Source organism: Rhinoraja longicauda, chromosome 27 (genome assembly GCF_053455715.1).
Source record: "Rhinoraja longicauda isolate Sanriku21f chromosome 27, sRhiLon1.1, whole genome shotgun sequence".
Taxonomy (NCBI): Eukaryota; Metazoa; Chordata; class Chondrichthyes; order Rajiformes; family Arhynchobatidae; genus Rhinoraja; species Rhinoraja longicauda.
This window is the reverse complement of record NC_135979.1, coordinates 12,197,667-12,221,370: the sequence shown is the minus strand read 5'-3', so window position 1 is coordinate 12,221,370 and position 23,704 is coordinate 12,197,667. Positions and strand designations below refer to the sequence as shown.

Below are 23,704 nucleotides of genomic sequence, written 5' to 3'. Positions count from 1 at the left end.
TGTTAGAATGGGCATGGGGTGGAAAATTAGAGTTACAGGCAATTGTTGCAAATGAATGGAAGTGCTCTTTAAAGTGGCACCCAATGTAATGGAGATCACAAGGTGAACACTGAATGCTGTGCATTCAATTGGATAAATTATAGTTTGATAACTGTTTCACCTGGAAGGGGTATTTGGGGATGTGGACAATGAAAAGGGAGGATATACAAGGGAAAGTTTTGCACCTCCTAGAGAATTGGAACTGCAGATGCTGGTTCATACAAAAGCACACAACATGCTGACGTAACTTGGTGGGTTATCAGTCAGTATGAGGAAGGGCCCCAAGCCCAAGTGTCACCTATCCATGTTCTCCAGAGATGCTAACTCATCCACTTGAGCTACTCCAGCACTTTGCGTTCTTGCATCTCTTCCCCCCTAGAGTGAGAAAAGGATTGAGTGTTGCTGGAGGGGAAGGAGGGAATCTGAATGAGGCAAGGAATGGTCCTTTCAGACTCCTGCAAAGAAAGAGGAAGGAAGATATTTCCAGTGGTGACATGACATTGGGGATGTGAGGATGTGGAGGTTGGTAGGATGGAAGGAGAAGGTAAGGCTTATCCTATCCTAATTCTCCAAGAAGAAAACTGCAGATGCTAGAAATTTGAAATCCTTTTCCCTGGTCTTCCCCTCCTTTCAAAATTGAATTCTCCTGCTTCAGTGATTTGCCTATTATATTGCTATTGTAATAGTGGCTTACCCCTGCAATCTTTACTAGGACACACCTTAAAGGAAGTTGCCTCTGGCAATTTGTTTCATCTGCGAGGTGAAAGTTCTCACCTTATAATTAAAGTGAATGGTTACAGTGTTTCATGGTGAATTAACTGCATTTCACAAGGTTAATGTTTCACCCAGAGTTCCGTGTGGACTGGGCACATATTCCCCTTTGATATGTGGGGAAAGCACCTTGCGAATGAACGATATTGTTGGGCTGCAGTAAATATATTCTAAAGCAAAAATGGATCTAACTATCAATCACCGAGTGGGGCGTAATAATAATGGTTAGATCACACCTTTGTGGGAGTCTGAGGAAGGGTCTCGACCTGAATTGTCACCCAGTCCTTCTCTCCAGAGATGATGCCTATCCCGCTGAGTTACTCCAGCATTTTGTTTCTACCTCTTCCTTTTCTCCAGAGATCTTGTCTGACCCGCTGAGTTACTTCAGCTTTTTGTGTCACGTCTCTGTGGAATTGAGTTGGAGGCATCGGACTGCAGGTAACATGTGCAACATTGACATACTCTTGGCATTGGACATCCATATGTGATGACATCCCCCTGCACGCATGTTGCCAGGAGCGTTTAGTCCATGTCATTCTGAAGCTCGGGAGACGTAGGCCATTCTCCGATCAACTCTACTAACTGGAGAGTGGGGAGATTTAAAGTGAGTCTCCCCGCGCAAGATTCCGCTCAGTGCTGTGAATCTCCAGATGGTAGGTTCCCTCCTCCATATTTATACTTGGATCTATGTATTATCTTTGCCTTCCATCTGTTGTCAAAACCTTTTAGCCATTTAGAATTGATGTCTGAAGAAGGGTCCCAACCCAAAATATCTTCTATCCACAAATGTTGCCCGACTCGCTGAGTTGCCCCAGCACTTTGTGTGTTTTGCTCAAGATTCCAACATGTGCAGTTCCTTGTGTCTCTAGAATTAGTCCAGAATCTTGTGGCTGTTGTTGCTTCCTAATGCCATGTTATGGTAATATCAATGTGCAAATTAAACTCGAGGATGCAAGGTTAGTCACGGATGTATCAGCAGCGTTTGGCCATCACGGCCCTGATCAAAGCAGATCTTGGAGTGGGCAAATATGTATCTGTGGAAACTCTAACCTCCATGCAATTAGATAGAGAGAAGGCAAACCCCCTCCTAAACCACGAGGTCAGTGTTTCTGAACTCCAGGATGAGGAACAGCTTCTTCCCAATAACCATCTGCTCTTAAGCACTACAAACAGCAACTAAGCAAAGAAGTCTTGATTGTACTAGGGACTTTGGGCTTTTGTTTTGCCCGAATATTGGGGTTAATTTTTTTTTTAAATTATTATGTTACCTATGAATATTGTGTTTTCAGACCTGTTGTGCTGCTGCAAGTAAAAATTTCATTGTTCCGATTTGGTACATATCTCAATTAAACACTCTTGATTGACAATTTGATTGCCGCTGTGTACCAGGCAATGGATTGTGTAGGAAGGAACTGCAGATGCTGGTTTCAACCGAAGATAGACACAAAATGCTGGAGGAACTCAGCGGGTCAGGCAGCATCTCTGGAGAGAAGGAATGGGTTAGACTGAAAGCCATGGGAAAGAGAAACGAGAGATATAGACGATGATGTAGAAAGATATAGAACAAATGAATGAAAGATATGCAAAAAAGTAACGATGATAAAGGAAACAGGCCATTGTTAGCTGTTTTCTAGGCAATGGAGTGATATGGCTGTCACCCCTCTGAAATTGCCACCTTAACCAGTACCAGCCTCCTTCACCCACCCAGAGAGCTGAAACTGAGAAACCTTAGTCGACGTTGCTCCATTCTAGTGCATCCCACCAGACACAGAAACCAGTCAGAATGAACGGTCAGATTGGATTTTATGCTGATAACCCAGGCAGCAGTGACAAGTGATAATATGGAACTTGTTCCGATATGGAGTGGCTGAGACCAGCACCAGAGCGCCCCATTTAGACAATAGACAATAGGTGCGGGTGTAGGCCATTCGGCCCTTCGATCGGTCAGACCCCTACAATCGGTCTGAAGAAGCATATTCTCTGCAGCTTTCTGTGCAGAATTCCACAAGTCCACCTCTAAGTGGTGAATTTCTCCTTGTCTCAGTCCTAAGAGTCTTACTCCATATCCTAAGACTGTGACCTTCCTCCCCCACTTTATTCTGGACTCTGCCAATCCTGGATATAGTGGATATTTCCATTAGTGGGGGAGTCCAGGATCCGAAGTCACAGCCTCAGAATAAAAGGATGCACCTTTAGAATGGAGATGAGGACAAATTTCTTTAGCCAGACGGTGGTGAACCTGTGGAATTCATTACCGCAGGCGGCTGCAGAGGCCAAACCATTGGGCATTTGTAAAGTGGAAATTGACATGTTTTTGATTAGTAAGAGCTCGAGGGAACGCACACGGTCACGGGAAGAGCATACAGACTCCGCACAGACAGCACCCGTAATCACGATCGAACCTGGGTCTCTGGCGCTGTAAGGAGGCCACTACCATGGCACCTCTGTGCCACCGTACACAACTCTGTGTCACTGAGCCTCTAAATCCTCAGGAAAATCACTTGCACATCTAATTTTACTGAAACTAACCCATTGCTCACCCATGGGTGACACAGCTGGTAGTGCTGCTGCCTCACAGCACCTGAAACCCAGGAACGATCCTGACCTTGACTACAGTCGGCGTAGAGTTTGCACGTTCTCCCTGTGACCACGTGCATTTTCTCTGAGTGCTCTTGGTTTCCTCTCTCATCCAAAAGGGATGGAGTGCGGGTTTGTAGTTTAATTGTCCTCTGTAAATTGCCCCTAGTGCGTAGGGGAGAGGATGCAAAACTAGGATAACATAGAACTAGTGTGAGCACATGATCGGTGGTCGGCAGGAACTCGGTGGGCCGAATGGCCTGCTTCCATGTTGTATATTTCAATACAATTCAACTCCTTCATTGAGCTTCATTAAGGTGACATCAATTTGAGTATTTAATGAGGTTCCAAATGAACAATATAATTTAAAATTTATGCAAATTCCAAAACAAACTCATGAAATGAGCACAGAATTCTTTTGTTGAGAAATTTGTAATGTAGCTTGGAAATTTAATTATTTTAAATACGTTGCAGTGTACATATTTTGGTGTGCAGTTTAGCTGATGTGGCACATGATGCATGTGACTGCATGCTGTGAGCTTGATTTAAGATCTGAATGTCACCTCCTGCAGATGTTAAATTGGCCATGGAGCACTGGCAGACTTGCACAGCCTTTCAAACCACCCAATTATACGCACACAGGATGCATGTTGTCTGTGTCTTAAGGTTAAAGAAAAGACGACAGACGTGCCATTTGATACCTGTACGTAGCATCCGGTAGCAGATCTTAATCTGACCCCTTTCCTTTGAATGCTAACAAAGCAAAATCTTGGGGGGTTTTTCTGTACATTTTTTCAAAGTTTTAATTATGTTTGGAGACATCTTTTAGTGTTGATTTTTAAGAATGTGTCGGAAGGAACTGCAGTTGCTGGTTTAAACCAAAGGTAGACACAAAAAAGCTGGAGTACCTCAGCGGGTCAGGCACTGAAGAAGGATCTTGACCCAAAACGTTACTCACTCCTCTCCAGAGATGCTGCCTGACCCGTTGAGTTACTCCAGCTTTTTGTGTCTATCTTTGAATTTTAAGAAGTTTTTTTAAAATTATTGGTGTTTTTTAATTTCAAAAAACAAAGCAGAGTTGGGGCTGCTGGAAAGGGCTCCAAAATTGCACTCAAAATGTGGAATTAGTTCAATGATATTCGGAGCTTTGCTCAACCTTGAGCCAAGTGGTGCAGCATGCAGCAGCATCCTTTACATCGGCGAGACCAAACGTAGACAAGGCCACCGTTTCAGCGAACACTTGGGTTCGGTCCGCCGAGGCCTGATGGATATCCCGGTTGCTAACCATTTTAACTCTCCTCCCCGATCCCATACTGACTTTTCTGTCCTGGGCTTCCTCCGTTGCCTGAGTGAGACAATAGGCAAACTGGAGGAACAGCGCCTTACATTTCACTTGGATAGCTTACACCCCAACATTAGAAACACTGAAATCTCTAATTTTAATCAACAACCCACCCATCCCCCTTCTCTTTTCTTTGTCCTACCCAGGTACGCACCCATTTCTCCTTTCCCTAATTACCCCCTTCCCTTTTCTCCCCCTCCGCGTCCATTTCCACCTATATCCCTTCCTCTAGCTTCACATTTCACTCCACTTCTCTCCTTATTCAATAGCCTTTATCCACCCATCTGCCAATAAAAACTCCTCTCAATTGTATCCACCTATCACTTGCCTGGCTTTGTCCTCCCTCCTTTCCAGTTTTCTTCTCCCCCCCTTCCAGCTTTCTTCCTCCCACCCCCCTCTTTTCCAGCTTTCTCTCCCCCCCTCTTTTCCAGCTTTCTCTCCCCCCTCTTTTCCAGCTTTCTCCCCCCCCTCTTTTCCAGCTTTCTCCCCCCCCCTCTTTTCCAGCTTTCTCCCCCCTCTTTTAAAGCTTTCTCGCCTCCCTCTTTTAAAGTTTTCTCCCCCCTTTTCCAGCTTTCTCCTCCCCCCTCTTTTCCAGCTTTCTCCCAACCCCTCCTTTTTTCCAGCCTCCTCGCCCCCCCCCCACCCCCCCTACAATCAGTCTGAAGAAGCATATTTGCAGCTTTCTGTGCAGAATTCCACAAGTCCACCTCTTCGTGGTGAAATTCTCCTCGTCTCAGTCCTAAGAGTCTTACTCCATATCCTAAGACTGTGACCTTCCTCCCCCACTTTATTCTGGACTCTGCCAATCCTAGCCAAGGGAAACACCCACGCTGCATGCCGTCTGCCGATGCCTGCCATCATTTTGTGCAGTAGATTTTGAGGTCAAATTGAAATCCAAAAAGCGGTGGGCATGGGAACCGGGTGACCTGCCATTATAAGTGGAGGGAAATTGGGACTTTGTGATTTTGTTTAAAAAAATTCTGGAGGTTTCAAATTAAAAACTCTGCTAAGTAAGCTGGGAAGTAAGCTTAATATTTTAAACACAATGGTCCTTTCTGATATTTTTCTTAACTTAATATGGTTGGATTGACTTTCATTATCCAATCTGCGAAACTAATCCTTCCTGCAAATTTAGATGAGCAATCATTAATGGAGATTAAATGTCAATCATTTAGATATTGGTAAAGCATGGTTGTCTAAGAACATGGGGCAAGTAAGAATTTAATGTGACCCCGTTTATATCCAGTGAATATGACAAATAAATACTCTTGCACTCGGTTCCCGAATTACACTCGGTTTCTGAATTTATAATGTGGTCTGGGGTTTCCAACTTAAATATCAGAATTGGCATCCACGTGTTTCATTTCCATTTAACCTCGTTCCTCTTCACCTAAGGAAGGTCTAACTGTGGCATATAGCACACGTTGATCTATTTAAACCAGCTCGATGTCCTCAGCGTGTCGCCGAAGCTGGATTTCAAGGGGGAGAATTTCCTGCTGCACTCCCTGTTTTCTCTATGCAAGGTTTGTTCTCCAGCACAAAGTGGGTTGGAGGAAAGCTGGGAAGAGAGGGGGAGGAGAAAGGAGGTGTGTTCAACACGCTATCAGTCTCAGCCAACAGCAAGTGATCCCAGCTGTGGGCTGTTGATGGAATGTGCTGCAGCAACGCGGGGTTACATTCGGTCAGACGCGGTGCCTGATGTCTGAGATGCACAATATGGGCCGATCTAGAGGCATATTCTCTGTACAACCACAGATTGTACTAATCTTCTAATCTTCTAATCATCTAATTTTCCTTTTTTTTTTTAAAGTTACTTTTTTAATCTATCTGCAAAAAGGGTTTTGGATTCGGGGTTTTGCCGAAATTGGCCCCCTGGGTGAAGAAATTTCTCGTCATCTCAGTCGTAAATATCTTGTCCCACACCCTGTAGCAGGGTCTTTTCCCCCCCCACCCCCACCCCCACCGTAACCAAGGGAAACCATCTCCCCACTTCCTGTACACTGAGCCTTATCAGAATTTATCAGATTGCCTTTCGATGTGAATGCATCTGTGTACACGTGCAGTGGGACTTCAGTTGTGACAAATAATTACACTGTGCCTTGTCACTTGTGAGACAATAAAGTATTCCAATTGGGAGCCTGGCTCTCGTCATTGTTAACAGGAGGGTTTAGGATTTAGTTTCCAAAAATACAACTTTTTCTTTAACGTGAGACAGTACAAAAAACTACTTTCAGCAGAGGAAAGGAGGGGATTGGGAAAGAACCAATGTATGCAAAAGCAACATTTTATGACTGCATCTGATTTTAATCATTCCGATACAACTTAATTTATATTCAAAACAGGCTTCAGACAAAACACAGGCTGAGAGAGCAGTACACACTGCAGAGTTTTATTGGTTTGGCTGCAGTGTTTTGTTCAGCAATTATATGCGAAGAGTCGTCACCTTTTTAGTAGCAGAACACACAAGCCATGTGGCCATAGACTACACTACATGTGAGGGAAAATCAATGAAGCTTAATCAAACTGAGTAAGGTGGGAGGCCAGAGGGGAATTAGTTATTCAAATGTTGGTTTAAAAACTGGGGGGTGATCATTGTAAGTGAACCAATAAAAAGGGCAAAAGATTCTGCAGTTCAAAGAGTAGGCCATCAATGTAGGTGCCCACCACATCCTTGCACTGGCAGAGAGCATCAATGCTCACCCGCTCTCTCCTTCCACACATTGGCAGATTGATCCCCATGGTGTAGGAAGGAACTGCAGTGCTGGTTGAAACCAAAGATAGACACAAAAAGCTGGAGTAACTCAGCGGGTCAGACAGCACCTCTAGAGAAAAGGAATAGGTGTCCGAAATAGTGTCTCGACACGAAACGTCACCTATTCCTTTTCTCCAGAGATGCTGTCTGACCCGCTGAGTTACTCCAGCTTTTTGTGTCTGTCCTCATCTCCATGGTATCAGGAAAAGCAGACTTCTTCAGCAAAAGTGGTTACCTTTGAATTCCCTCACACAGAACACATGCACGCTCTTACATATCCATGGACTTTAGCAAAGCCTTTGGCAAGATCCTGCATGTTGGGCAATTCTGGGAGGTTGGAGCACATGGGATTCGGGTTGAGCTAGCCAATTGGATACAAAATTGTCTCCATGGAAGTGGGACTCGGAGGCTGTTATTCAGATCACAAGCCTGTGACCAGTGACGTGCCACAGGGATCGGTGGGGGGGGGGCACTGTTGTTTATCATCTATATTTAAGTTTTGGATGGAAATGTTGTTATTATGATTAGTGAGTTTGTAGGTGATGCCCACATTGGTGATGTCGTGATCGGTGAAGGAGGTTATCTAAGATTGCAGGAGGGTCCAGATAAGCTGGGGAAGTGGGCCAAGAAATGGCAAATGGTATTAAACTCTGGCCAGTGCGAGACATTGCAGTTTCAAAAGTAATGCCAAGGTAGGACTTGCACAGTAAATGGTAGGGCCTTGGAAAGTGTTGTAGAATAGAGAGCTCTGGGGGTGCAGATACATGTTTTACTGAAAGGGATGACATGGATAGGATGGTGTTTGGCCTTCATCGGTCAGAGCTTTGAGAACAGCAGTTGGAACATCATGTTACAATTGTACAGGTTGTTGATGAAACCACGTTTGGAGTACTGCGTGCATTTCTGCTCACCCCAGCTAGTGGAAGGATGTCATTAAGCTGGACAGGGTGCAGAGAAAATTCATAGATGTTACCGGGGGCTTGAGGGCTTAAGTTTTCAGGAGTTGGGGCTGTTTTCACTGGAGTATAGGAGGTTGGTATAGGCATTTGAGTGGTGCTCTTATTAGGGTTGCCAACTGTCCCGTATTAGCCGGGACATCCGGTATTTTGGGCTAAATTGGTTTGTCCCGTACGGGACTGCCCTTGTCCGGAGGCCCGGGCGCCGCCTAACGGAGGTTGCGTAGCAACCCGCCTCCCAGCCCGGGCGGCCTCCATTGGTGGAGCGGGAGCACATGGCCACTGGCTGGGTGAGGTCACATGGGGCGTGAGGCGGTGACATCACCTTGTCCCTTATTTGGGAGTGAGATAGTTGGCAACCCTAGCTCTTATAGAGGTACATAGAATCATGAGGGTGTGCGTGTGGTGGATGGTCACTGTCTGCATGAATGAATGAATACTTTATTGTCACATGTTGTCACAGTGAAATTCTTTGCTTGCATACCCAAGATATGCAAAAGTCTCCACATAAGGACGCTGACAAAGTCTTTTCCCCAGGTCTAAAACTAGAGGCCATAGATTTAAGCCTAGAGTGGAAGGATTTAAAAGGAACATGAGGGGAATGTTTTTTTGCAGTGTGCCTGAGGGGCAACATTTTACACACAGGATTGTGCAACTATATTGGACAAGTTGCTAGAGGAAGCGATTACAATTACAATTACAACATTTAAAAGATGCATGGACAAGTAGGTGTATAGGAAAGGTTTGGAGGAATATGGGCCAAATGCAGGCAAATGGTATTGGCTTGATCAGCACAGATGAGTTGGCCCAAAGGGCCTGCTTCCCTGCTGGGTTCCTCTATGAGCCTAAGAGCAGAACAACACTCAAAATCTGTGTCGATATCCATAGGAAGCCAATGTTTTCCCCGATCCTGTTAGTTGCTCTTCCCAGCTCTCCCTCTGCCCTTTCCCTTCAAGTAAGTATCCAATTTCCTTCTGAATGTCACTGTTGAATCTGCCCTTTCACATAGTGCATTGCAGAATCTAGAAACTTACTGTGTGCGCTTTAATGTTTTCGTGTGTAGCGTTTAGTTTTTCGCTTAATCACCAAAGGTAATAAACGTAAGTCACGTTCTCACAAAAGTGGAATTTGCCCCCAGGGTTAAGAGTGAAGGAAGAGCCACATTGGGTCAAAATCGCATCCCTCTTTGAATACTTGGGACAGGTGTCTCGGAAGAGGAAATAATAAACCAGGCTTGTGATACAATGAACAAACTATCAGTCCATGGAAAACGATGTGCAGATGAGACGTCATTCACTCTTTTTAAGATGCAACTGGGCCTCCTGTACTTTCTTCGTTTTATTGTGTTTGTGGAACTTTTTAGAATTGTGCAGTACAGAAAGGGGCTCCTCCCAACATCAAACTCTTTCAGCATAAAACTGATCCCCCACCCACCCCGATACCCTTCAAATGTTCCCCCAGTGTTCATCCAGTTCCTTTGAAAAGTTGAATTTGCTTTCACCATCCTTGCAGGCAATAACCGGAGGACAGAGACGCAGTCTGTAGTTCAGCCAATTTGCAAAGCACCAGGAATGATGAGGCTCCTCGGGAATAATAATTCTCCTACAGAGATGCCCGTTATGAAACACCGCACACTTAAATCGCACTGTGAAATGGCGTTTACTTCAGGTTAACTTGTTGGCTTCTGTGCTGCAAATCATTGCTTTCAGTTTAATGCTGTTTAAAAAAATATATCAAGTGCCATTTCGAGCCAATCCATTGATGTGGCCGGATTGCATCGGTGGGGGTTCTGGTTTTATCCCTTTGTCTGGTTTTGCTCTCCCTTGAGGTGAGTGGAGTATAATGTAAAGCAGACTGCAACAGCAGCAGAATGCCCGGTTGTGTCTGTTTTTTGATGATTAGGTGAGACTAAAATGTCTCTCTCTGTGCCGTTTTTAATCAAGGCACACATTCGAGAATACAAAGCTGGGTAGCTTTAAAGAATGCATTTTTGCTGCCTTATTACCACCCATGACTGCGTCATTTTTTAATATCTGAAGATGGATTTAATTTTCAAAGCATTGTGCGGAGCTCGTGTTAACCCCATGGTAAATAAAAAGGAACTGCAGGTGCTGAGACACAAAACGCTGCAGTAACTCAATGGGCCAGGCAGCATCTCTGGAGAAAATAGATAGGCCATGTTATGGGTGGGGATGTTTAGAGTGATACAGTGTGGAAACAGGCCCTTTGGCCCAACTCGCCCACACCGGCCAACAATGTCCCAGCTACACTGGTCCCACTTCCCTGCGCTTGGTCCATAATAATAATAATAATAATAATAATATATTCCTTTATTCGTCCCACACCGGGGAAATTTACATATCCCACCAAACCTGTCCTATCCGTGTACCATGTTCCAGGAAAGGTCCCGGCCCAAGACATAATCTATTTATTAACCCCATGGTGTCTGCCACTGGTAACAAGCAAAGTGTAAGTGTGTGTGTGCTTATTTTCTTAAAGGGCGGTGATTTATTTTTATTCTCACCACTGCGTAAACAAATGCAGTCTTTTTGAGCTCTGCGTTGGCAACTAAGTGGTGGACACCCGCCCAGCTGGTGCTGGGAATGAATGCTCTGTGCCTTTGCTTGCAGCCGCACCACTTTGCACTCCAGTCCTTATTTGGTAAAGTGGAATACTTGGGATTTGGGAACAAGTTGCCCGTACTTGGCCATGATTCATCGCTAATGATGGGCCAAAGAAAAACAGGGCTGCTTCAAATCCATGTTGCCTGTATTTTCATCTTGTGCCCACGTAAATTATTCGTGACGTGAAAAATGCTTAAGTGTCTATTTCTAAAACAAAATAATGTTTACTTGAGCAGTTTCTGTGGGGTGGGAAGTAGAGTCAGTGTTTCAGATTGATGACCTTTCATGAGAATGCGACATTAACATAGAAACATAGAAACATAGGTGCGGGAGGAGGCCATTCGGCCCTTCGAGCCAGCACCGCCATTCATTGTGATCATGGCTGATCGTCCCCAATCAATACCTCGTGCCTCCCTTCTCCCCCATATCCCTTGATTCCACTAGCCCCTAGAGCTCTATCGAACTCTAACATTCTACTGGAAGTCCAAGCATTTTAGCACTTCTCACACTTTTGGTCATGTTTCTTGCCATGACCTTGTCGTTAGTGCCAGTTTTGTGTTCTAAGATGTATGGAAGAGCTGTGTGTTATTGCTGTCTTCTAGGACAGGGTGAAAAACAATGCGCAGAGGCAAACATCATGCTTGGTACGATTCATAAAGCTTTCAATGGTCCTTTTAGGTGTGTTAATTGTCTTGCCTCTAGAAAGAATTTTGTGTCTGGGGTTATGAGTGACACGGCCACCTGAGACTTTAATGCAATGGGACCATTCCACTGGGTCGGGGGGGGGGGCGCCTTCACCCTATCTATCTGTGCTCCACCTTCAGGGATCTCTCCCATCCACCCAACCACCCTCCATTCATCAACATTCTCTGGGGCCCCACCATTTACAGTGCATGTCCTCCCCTTATCTGACCTTCCAAAATGCATCACCTCATCCTTGTTGGGGTTAAATTCCATCGGGCACAGCTCACATCACAGTCACACCGAATCTAACAAGGGTAATGTTTCTCATGGAAGAGCCAGCTTGTGGAAGACACAGTTCCAGTCCACGTGCACTCTGGTTTCTGCTGAATATCCTGGTGGAGGCTGCAACAGGTCAGCACATGGACGAACTCTGCCCACCACACCTCCTGGATTCCCCTCAGTAGCTCTGTACGGAAAGACGACTTGTGTTCTGACTGTGACCGCTGACAGCAACCGGGCAAAATGCGGCACGGTGGCGCAGCGGTAGAGTTGCTGCCTTACAGCGACTGCAGCGCCGGAGACTCAGGTTCGATCCTGACTACGGGCGCCATCTGTATGGAGTTTGTACGTTCTCCCCGTGACCTGCGTGGGGTTTCTCCGAGATCTTTGGTTTCCTCCCACACTCCAAAGACGTACAGGTATGTAAGTTAATTGACTGGGTAAATGTAAAAATTGTCCCTAGTATATGTAGGATAGTGTTAGTATGCGGGGATCGCTGGGCGGCGCGGACTCGGTGGGCCGAAGGGTCTGTTTCAGCACTGTATCTCTAAATAAAAAGTCCGCTTTTTTAGATGACTGAGCGAAAGTTTACCAATTAAAATGTTGTACTTTTTTTTGGTTTAACGGTTGCGTTTTACAATTAATTTTCTCAGAGGCTTCCTCCATCCTGCTGGTCACAGGATGGTGCAGAATGTTTCAAACACAGCTGCCCCCTTGTTACAACAGAAGTAGACCGATGCTGCACTCTTCATCTTTGGAATGCATCGGATTCAAAAGTAATAATCCATCGCAATGTGGTGTGTAGTTAACTCTGAATTCCTGTCATAGCACAGTCTAAAATGTTCCATGGGTCTCTACAAGCTGATCAGAGAGGTTACAGGAATTCTACGAGACGTGGGCAAATGTTAGCTCATTTTCCAAATCCTCTTCTGTTGTCTGGCTTTGTATCTTCATCTGTGTTTGGCTCCCAGCTGGACATCAATCTGAGCAATCATTCAAGATCTTTTGCATTCAGAGGGTAGTGGGTATTTGCAGACCTCTCAGCATTTGATTTTACAAATTCATAATTTTGATGTCCAAAATTCAGAATTTTACATCAAAATTCTTAATATGGTGCCTAATGCAACTCTTCAGCAAAACAAAAGTATGCACACCAAATGCCTTGCACTACATTCATGTGTGAAAAATGACTGTTATTTCCAACAGCCTGTTGTTCTTGGACTACATGTACAATGTCAGGCCTATCATGCTATTTACAGAAAGGTTATTGAACAGAAATACTTTATACATCACAAAGAAAAATTCGTTTTGTTTTTTCTATTTTGCTTTTTCCTTACACATCCCAATTCTCTTGGTTTGAATAAAAGAACAGTGGTCATAAAATGTACGACTAAGTTATGAATAAAGAGTTTCATTAAAAACTGCACATACCTAATTTCATTGAAGACATCCTTGCCCCAGTGGTCTTCAACAACAAATCACAACGGTCCATGTCCCCCCTCCCCCCCCTTCTCCTCATCTCCACTCCCCCCTCCCCTACCCCAACCCCTCCCCCACCTCTATTCCCCTCTCCCCTCCCCACCCTCCTCCCCACCCCCACTGCCCCCTCCTCCTCCCTTCCTCCTCCCCCCCCTGACCCCCCCCCCCCCCATTCACCCACCCCATCCCCTCTCAACATCAACGGGCCTCACACTACGTGGCTGGGCGAGTGGCGAGGCGGGGCAAACGGCGGGGCATGTGTTTTGCGGAAAAATGTGAGGCGAAATCGGAATGGCGGAAATGAAATAAGAAAGCGGAAATCTTTTCGCCAAACTCGGAAGGGTTGGGAGGTCTGTATATGGAACAAGCTGCCAGATGAGGTTGTTTAGTCAGATACTATAAACAGCATTTAAGTCAGTTGGACAGATACGTGGATAGGAAAGGTTTTGAGGGATATGTGCCAAACACTGGCAAATGGGACTCGCATCTTGGTCGGCATGGACGAGGCGGGCCAAAGGGCCAGTTTCCATGCTGTGTGACTCCTTGACTCTATCTTGCTGTGATCTACTGGGTAAAAATATTAACCCTATTTAGTGCTGGATTAGGCACGACAATGAAGATTAGGAGTCGCACTTGGTGAAAATGAGCTCACTTCAGCTGGGCCACTGGTCACACTGTAACTGGCCTCAACCCCTGCTGCAAACCACCGTGTTTGGTATTCCAATGTGAGCTGGTACATGTAACGTTATTTATGGACGAAGTGCTTGGTGACAAATGGTAACTTGGACACGGTAGCTCGGATCTACTTTAGGGAGTCGGAAGTGAATGGGTGGAAACATTTTCAAATGGGGAGGGTTGGAGGGGGCAACAAGATTTCCAAATATAAATTCTGGCCAAATACAAATTTCAAATGTTTGAACTCTTAACATTTAATTGAATTCCTCATAATTGTTATTGGTATCTCACACGCACATTTAGATTTTAGTATGGAACATTATTGCCCACAGAATGTGCTATGTCTGCCAATGGATTTAGCCTGAGATGAATAGCTCTGACCGTGTGGAAATACAGGTCTTCCCAGGTTGCAAGCAAATGACTTAAGAACTAACAACCGAGCCCTTGGAACACTGATGCAGTAGATTTACCCGCTGTTGTGTGGCAGCTTGGTGCACTTCATCATCATCATCATCATCATCATATATATACAGCCGGAAACAGGCCTTTTTGGCCCTCCAAGTCCGCGCCGCCCAGCGATCCCCGCACATTAACACTATCCTACACCCACTAGGGACAATTTTTTACATTTACCCAGCCAATTAACCTACATACCTGTACGTCTTTGGAGTGTGGGAGGAAACCGAAGATCTCGGAGAAAACTCTTGGTGGATTCCTAGAACAGCTTGTACTGGAGCCTACCAGGGAGAAGGCAATTCTGGATTTAGTGTTGTGTAATGAACCTGATCTGATAAGGGGACTCAAGGTAAAAGAGCCATTAGGAGGCAGTGATCATAATATGATAGGTTTTACTCTACAAATTGAGAGGGACAAAGGAAAATCGGAAGTGTCAGTATTACAGTATAGCAAAGGGGATTACATAGGCATGAGGCAGGAGCTGGCCAGATTTGACTAGAAGGAGGCCCTAGCAGGGAAGACGGTGGAACAGCAATGGCAGGTATACCTGGGAATAATGCAGAAGTTGCAGGATCAATTTATCCCAAAGAGGAGGAAAGATTCTAAAGGGAGTAAGAGGCACCCGTGGCTGACAAGGGGAGTCAAGGACAGCATAAAAATAAAAGAGAAGAAGTACAACATAGCAAAGAAGAGTGGGAAGCCAGAGGGTTGGGACTCTTTTAAAGAGCAACAGAAGATAACTAAAAAGGCAATACGGGGAGAAAAGATGAGGTACGAGGGTAAGCTAGCCAATAATAAAGGAGGATAGTAAAAGCTTTTTTAGGTATGTGAAGAGGAAAAAAATAGTCAAGGCAAATATGGGTCGCTTGAAGGTAGAAGCAGGGGAATTTATTATGGGGAACAAGGAAATGGCAGACGAGTTGAACCGGTACTTTGGATCTGCCTTCACTAAGGAAGATACAAACAATCTCCCAGATATTCTAGTGGCCTGAGATCCTAGGGTGTTCCAGGAACTGAAAGAAATTCACATTAGGCAGGAAATGGTGTTGGGTAGACTGATGGGACTGAAGGCTGATAAATCCCCAGGGCCTGATGGTCTGCATCCCAGGGTACTTAAGGAGGTGGCTCTAGAAATTGTGGACGCATTGGTGATCATTTTCCAATGTTCTATAGATTCAGGATCAGTTCCTGTGGATTGGAGGGTAGCTAATGTTATCCCACTTTTTAAGAAAGGAGGGAGAGAGAAAACGGGAAATTATAGACCAGTTACTCTGACATCAGTGGTGGGGAAGATGCTGGAGTCAATTATAAAAGACGAAATTGCGGAGCATTTGGATAGCAGTAACAGGATCGTTCCGAGTCAGCATGGATTTACGAAGGGGAAATCATGCTTGACTAATCTTCTGGAATTTTTTGAGGATGTAACTAGGAAAATTGACTGGGGAGAGCCGGTGGATGTGGTGTACCTCGACTTTCAGAAAGCCTTCGACAAGGTCCCACATAGGAGATTAGTGGGCAAAATTAGAGCACATGGTATTGGGGGTAGGGTACTGACATGGATGGAAAATTGGTTGGCAGACTAGTGGGGAACCGCAAGGCTCGGTGCTGGGACCGCAGCTATTTACAATATACATTAATGACTTGGGTGAAAGGATTAAAAGTACCATTAGCAAATTTGCAGATGATACAAAGCTGGGTGGTAGTGTGAACTGTGAGGAAGATGCTATGAGGTTGCAGGGTGACTTGGACAGGTTGTGTGAGTGGGCGGATGCATGGCAGATGCAGTTTAATGAGGATAAGTGTGAGGTTATCCACTTTGGTAGTAAGAATAGGAAGGCAGATTATTATCTGAATGGTGTCAAGTTAGGAAAAGGGGACGTACAACGAGATCTGGGTGTCCTAGTGCATCAGTCACTGAAAGGAAGCATGCAGGTACAGCAGGCAGTGAAGAAAGCCAATGGAATGTTGGCCTTCATAACAAGAGGAATTAAGTATAGGAGCAAAGAGGTCCTTCTGGAGTTGTACAGGGCCCTAGTGAGACCGCACCTGGAGTACTGTGTGCAGTTTTGGTCTCCAAATTTGAGGAAGGATATTCTTGCTATTGACGTCGTGCAGCGTAGGTTTACTAGGTTAATTCCCGGAATGGTGGGACTGTCATATGTTGAAAGACTGGAGCGACTAGGCTTGTATACACTGGAGTTTAGAAGGATGGGAGGGGATCTTATCAAAACATATAAGATTATTAAGGGATTGGACACGTTAGAGGCAGGAAACATGTTCCCAATGTTGGGGGAGTCCAGAACCAGGGGCCACAGTTTAAGAATAAGGAGTAGGCCATTTAGAACGGAGATGAGGAAAAACATTTTCCGTCTGAGTTGTAAATCTGTGGAATTCTCTGCCTCAGAAGGCAGTGGAGGCCAATTCTCTGAATGCATTCAAGAGAGAGCTGGATAGAGCTCTTAAGGATAGCGGAGTCAGGGGGTATGGGGAGAAGGCAGGAACGGGGTACTGATTGAAAATGATCAGCCATGATCACATTGAATGGTGGTGCTGGCTCGAAGGGCCGAATGGCCTACTCCTGCGTCTATTGTCTATTGCCCTGTGGAAACTTTGCCGTGGCGATATCTGAACGGTTTAATTGCGCGCTGCCCTTGGTTGGCATGCGTTTTTCTATTTAAATATATATATTGCCAGGTGACTACATTTCCGACTTGTAAACTGTTCCGAAACGAAAACCTGACCTAACCTGGGGAGGTCCTGCAGTAACAAAACCTGAAACAAAAATTGCCTTGAGCAATTGTTTTGTAATCGGCATATGCATCATTTGTTGTTTGGCGCGTGCGTGTGTGAGATACTTTTTACATAAATTTAGCTGCTCTGCCTCAAGGCTGACTTGAGTACTTGTCGAGTGTCCTCTTGACCTTTGTCTGACAATCCTGACCAGTGGAATTCATTGCCACTGGCGGCAGTGGAGGCCAAGTCAATGGATATTTTTAAGGTGGAGATTGACAGATTCTTGATTAGTCAGGGCATCAGGGATTATGAGGAGAAGGCAGGAAAATGGGGTTGAGAGGGAAAGATAGATCAGCCATGATTGACTGGTGGAGTAAACTTGATGGGCTGAATGACCTAATTCTGCTCCTAGAACTTATGAACCATTGTTACAGAGAGTAATGGGACAAGGAGGGCAGTATGGCTGGTTGGCGTAATTCATTGTAAAAGTACAACACGGAACTTGGGCCGGCAATGGGAAATATTAGTTCAATAGAACAAACAGAAGATTAAGCAAAATTAAAAAGTTGTTTTTTCCTGTTTTTGCTTCCAGGATAATTTGCTCATCGCCGTTTGCAGTAGCCTCTTACTTTCTCCTGTGGTATGTACCAGATAGAAATCTATCGGAGGTTGGAAAAATCTTTTGGTACTTGATCTTCTACTGCTTGTTTCAAACGATGCAGACAGTAAGTACTGAACAAGGGAGGCCGCTATTACCCGTGAGATTCAGTGACATGTGGGACAACATTTCAATTCAATAAGAATTATTCCAGATCGTCGGATACTGGGCTAGCACATGGTTTATTTTTTGAACTGTAGTGCATGCTGCTGCACGTATCTCAGCTTTCATCCAGAAAGGTCACTTAGCACATAGTGGTGTCTGTTATTTTGGGGAGTAAGGGGGATGAAGCGATAGGCAGGATGGCTGATGCCATATTTAGAGTTTTGCTTTCAGCGTTTATGAAGCTGAAACTGATCCAATCTAAGCCATGATCAGCTCCAGAGATATTCCACAGCCAATGCCAGGAATACCAGTCTGCTTCTGAAAATGCAGTACCTGCTGAATCATAATTTGGTGACCTAGATACGTCTAGAAACTCCCCACCCCCACCACCTGCTTGACTTGGCTGACCATGTATTATCTTTGGGTTGTTGCTGTGTAACTTTTGGGAAAATGACATCTATTTTTTATGGGTAAACATGAGACTCAATGCTTCTTCTGTGTGAATAATGTTTCCTATTATTCCAGAGTGAGAAGGCAACAAGAAGCGTATTAGACCGTCTTCTCCCGAAATGAATCTGTTTACGTACCTTAGCCGCGTTGGTTCAATTTGTAGCAACTTCCCAGCAGAGCTGTAATGGCAACATTGAGCTGCCGGAGGAGGTAGTTGAGGCGGATACTATCGCAATGTTTAAGAAACCTTTAGACGGGTACATGGATAGAACAGGTTTAGAAGAATACGGGCCAAACATAGGTAGGTGGGACTAGTGATGATGGGACATGTTGGCCGGTGTTTCCGCGCTCTAAGACATTATGACTCTACCTTTTGTAAATGCACAGTTGGTGCCTGTTCCAGCTCTCAATTTTTGGTTCATCTTTTCCTCCAACTAATTTCAGACATAGAATGGATACTTCATTGGGTTCTCAGTTTGGTATTTAATACAGTGCTCCACTGACCATTGGTAGCAGCTCAGCAGCTTGCAGTTTCCATCACATCACTCCCCCTATAGTGCGATACTAAACATCATCTTCATGACCCATGGGCACTCATTAGAAAGACCAATAAAGTGCAGCACCTGTAGAAGCATTCCATATTCTATAAAAACTTACAATGTTATGCCGTGTATTTTACATGTTTAGTATGTTACGGTCACGTGTACCGAGGTACAGTGAAAAGCATGCTAGAGAAAAGACCATGCATGAATACAATCAAATAGTTCACGGATAAAGGGCCAACATTCCGTGCAAGGTATAACCCTGAAGTCCGATAAAGTTCGATTAAAGATAGTTCAAGGGTCGCCAGTGAGGTACGCGGGAGATCAGGACCACACTCGTAGCTGATGTAGAAAGTTCTTATCAATTAATTCTGAACAGTTAATCAGGATTGTTCAGGTCGTTTTTGATTCTCCTCATAATACCTTGGATTAGGTCGTCTTTTACAAATGCTGCAGATTAATACTCTGAAGTATTTTTTGATTTTAATATATTTGTTTCACAACTACATGGTTCTTTGCTTTTATTTTCCTTCGGTTCTTCTTTATTTGCCTCTTGGGTTTTAGATGCTGTGTTGCGACATCAAAATTCAGATGCTAAAATTCACTGATTGTACATAAAACTTCTGTTTGCAAATAAATTATTCCATTTTGTTCCTAGTGCTTCCACGTCCCCTACTCTGCACTTACAATGTTCATAAGCACAGACCAGAAGGAAAGGGACTCTGCAACTGCCTATCGTGAGTAAGCCTTTGCCGTGGTTTTTAGGTGTTTCTGAGAGGAGCCTGATTCATTGGAGCATTTGCTTTTGACAGCAGCTATTCACACCCCCAAAAAAACAAATGAGGAATCGTTGCAGAATAGATGGGAGGAATTTAGCACATTGAATCCAGTCTGACTTATGGTAAGAGAATTTGTCAAGCCCCCAGCACCTTTGCCGAACATTCTTCCTAATTCCTTTTTGAGAAACACCATTTTAATCTACTTCTGCTTCCCCTGTGTACACTACGTTCCAGATCAGGGGCGGCACAGTGGTGCAGCAGTAGAATTGCTGCCTTGCAGCACCAGAGACCCAGGTTCGATCCCAACTGCGGGTGCTTGTCTGTATGGAGTTTGTACATTCTCCCTGTGACTGTGTGGGTTTTTTCTCCCGGTGCTCAAATTTCCTCCCACGATCCAAAGACGTGCATGTCTCTAGGTTAATTGGCTAATGTAAATTGTCCCAAGAGTGTAGGATAGAACTAGTGTACGGCTGATCACTGTAGTCGGGATCGAACCCTTGCCTCTGGCGCTGTAAGGCAGCAATTCTACTGCTGTGCCACAGTGCCGCCCTGTTTATTTTTACTTTCAAGCAGATTTTGAAACTACGTCCTTTATACAGCAAGTCATCAGTTCATACCAAGGAACACAATGATTCTGATCCTAATCTCTGCAGCGCATTTATGCAAAACTGTCTATGACTGGAAATGAGCATTTGCCACTGCTCTGCTGGCCCCTGGGCTAACATCTGGGCTGGGCTGTATGTTGACACTGGCGCTGTGATTTTGTAACAAAGTCTGTGACCATTTATCACCCCCTTTTGGAAAATCCCTTGGCCGTCATTGATCTATTTGTTGCCTCAAAAAGATCCCAATCAAGTCAGCTGCCATGATTTGCCTTCAACTAGTTCATGCTGCCTTTTTAACAATGCACATGGATCCACATGACAAATTTATCTCTGATTGTTGCTTCTAACAGCAATCCCACTATCAGATAAGACTGATATCCGACTGACTGATGTGCAGTTGCTAATTGATTCTTGCTACCATTTTGCATGAGTGTGTGAAATGTGATTATAATAAATGTTCTGGCATCAACCCTGTATAACATAAATTGGGAGATTATATGGTCGAAATCTTCATAATATTTACCTTGCACCCTTCGGTAATGTCGGTAACTTATCCACGTTAAGTACGTATTTGCCTACTTTCGAAGACTTCTCTCTCAGAAACATTTGTCCTATCCAGTATCTTGACTACCATCTCTTTCACTGTGACTTTGATACCATCTTCTGAAGAGCAGATGCAAAGTACTCACATGGAAACTGCATTACTGTGATATATGCATGCATCAGTCCACAAACTTCCTCTCTCTCTCTCTACCCATTTACTCTTTGCACGTCGATGCTTGCTTTTAGCTTTAAATATTACATGTAAACTTAATCTCAGACTTTCCCTTTGTACCTCTTTTTCCTTTTTTTCCTGTCCATTTTTGGTCATTCTATCGTGGTCCCACTTGTAGTGTTGTAAATCTCACATCCCTCATGCTTTTACTACTTCCTTTTACTCCACATTCTTTGTCAGCCAGGATCACTGACTCTATTCCCCTTCCTTTCTCCATGGACTGCACTTAAGACATTTTCACTTTAAAACCCACCCATAATTTACTTCCAATTTTCGATTCCAATTGATGAGGAAGAGACCCATTTCCAGTCTGAAGAAGGGTCTCGACCCGAAACGCCGCCCATTCCTTACTCCAGCTTTTTGTGTCCATTCTCCACACCTCAGGGCTTTGCCCTGTAACTGTGCATTTAATCAGAGGGCTGATTAAAAAGACTATTATTTATCATCCTCATTTTCTGAATGGTATTTAAAACTAATCCTTATTTTCTAAACATTGTACAAATCTCTCTCTTTCTATCATCCCCTTTGCTATTTAATCCACTTGATCCATTCACGAGTTTTGTCTATCCACACATTGTGCGGAGTTGTGTTCCTAGACGACCATCTGTATCGTGATTTTCCCTAACACCAACTGTTGAAAAAAAATTGATGTTGCTTTCATATTTCGAGTTTATTTAGTTAATTTTTCTCACATAAATTCTGTTGGAGTGAAGTTTTATTCTCAATCTCAAATTTTTCTATATTGTTGTGGCAAATTTCTGGTTTGTAACCTGCTATAAACAAGGGTACACTGTGCATAATCCCTCAATGACTCTTCGTTCAGCAGAAAACAACATCCACGAGGAAGCAAGATTCTAAGGGGAGTAGGAGGCAACCGTGGCTGACAAGGGAAGTTAGGGATGGAATAAATCTAAAAGAAAAGATGTATAACACAGCAAAGAGTAGTGGGAAGCCAGAGGATTAGGAAACTTTCATAGGACAACAGAAGGTAACACAACGGGCAATACGGGCTGAAAAGATGAAGTACGAGGGGAAGATGGCCAAGAATATAAAGAAGGACAGTAAAAGCTTCTTTAGATATGTTAAGAGAAAAAGAGTAGCAAAGTCAAATGTGGGTCCCTTGAAGGCAGACACGGGTGAAATTATTATGGGTAACAAGGAAATGGCAGAAGAGTTGAACAGGTACTTCGGATCTGTCTTCACTAAGGAAGACACAAACAATCTCCCAGATGTACTAAAGGAAAGAGGATCTAAGGGGGTAGAGGAACTGAAAGAAATTTGCAATAGGCCATGATCACAATGACTGGCAGTGCTGGCTCGAAGGGCCGAATGGCCTCCTCCTGCACTTATTTTCTTTGTTTCTATGTCATTTTTATAGAAAACATTTGCCTTTAGCAGCCAAAATTAAGATAGTCAAATTTCTCCATTGTCACCACACCACAGTTCCTGGACTTCTCTGTATCTTTCCTGCAGATCTATTAAAATAGCCTTTCTATACTCGACAGGCTGTAGTGTAAAAGCTCCTGTCTTTTTTTTAACTCTAACAAAATGGATTTGTTCCCTAATATCTTGAGGAGTGGGTGCCAGATTGCATTCTCCATCAATAACTGTTGAAGCAGACCAATTAATTTAGAACAGTAAAAAATAAGATTATGGAAATTAATAACAAAAACTAGCAGAATCTATCCAGGTTTTTCTATGAAATCAGGCCTGTCTTCTAGGTTGGTTTCTGCTATTCCACATTAAAAAATGCTTCCATTTCCTCTCTTAGTGGAATGTGGAGCTAATTTCAATACCATTCTACTACTTTATTTTGTGTGATTCCCCCCCCCCCCCCCCCAATACATTTATCCCAGAGGCCAGAATATAATTCTGGATTTTCCAGGGGACGCAGGTGATATGGACCCCAAGAGTATTGGGAGTTTATAGCAAGTTTTCTGTTCAAAATGGCCGAGTGGGTTGGTGGAAGAGAGGTCCTGTGAAGTTCATACGTTATAGGAGCAGAATTAGGCCATTCGGCCCATCAAGTCTATGCCATCATTCAATCATGGCTGATCTATCTCTCCCTCTCCACCCCATTCTCCTGCCTTCTTCCCATAACCTCTGACACCCGTACTAATCGAGAATCTGTCCATATGTGAAGTTGGTGATTATTCCACTTTCTGTTGTAGGTATGACTGTGGAGGTGCTGGGGACTGTATTGGGAACGGCAATACAAGGCCAGATTGTCGGGGGAGCAAGCTCTCCGTGCGTTCATGAGAATGATATTAATGCCTCAATATCTACAATTGACATCAACAGCACGCAGTACAACTCCAACACCTCCATCACCCAACTGGTAGGTTTTCTGCCTCTTGCAATAAACTGGCTCAGTTTATAAAGATCTAAAGTCCAAATCTAATACCACTGTTTTGTAGGTTTGT

General features: G+C 44.2%; 1 protein-coding gene across 2 annotated transcripts in view; it reads left to right on the top strand.

The window, feature by feature from the left end:
- mfsd2ab (MFSD2 lysolipid transporter A, lysophospholipid b) overlaps nt 1–23,704 on the top strand; it is a 59,295-nt gene that overhangs the window by 17,261 nt on the left and 18,330 nt on the right. Inside the window, exons 4-6 of one of the 2 annotated variants that reach the window (XM_078423424.1) lie at nt 17,960–18,092; nt 19,781–19,859; nt 23,453–23,619. In XM_078423424.1, the coding sequence (XP_078279550.1) occupies nt 17,960–18,092; nt 19,781–19,859; nt 23,453–23,619 (379 nt within the window). The remainder of the gene's footprint in view (nt 1–17,959; nt 18,093–19,780; nt 19,860–23,452; nt 23,620–23,704) is intronic. The other variant, XM_078423425.1, reaches the window with a different exon arrangement.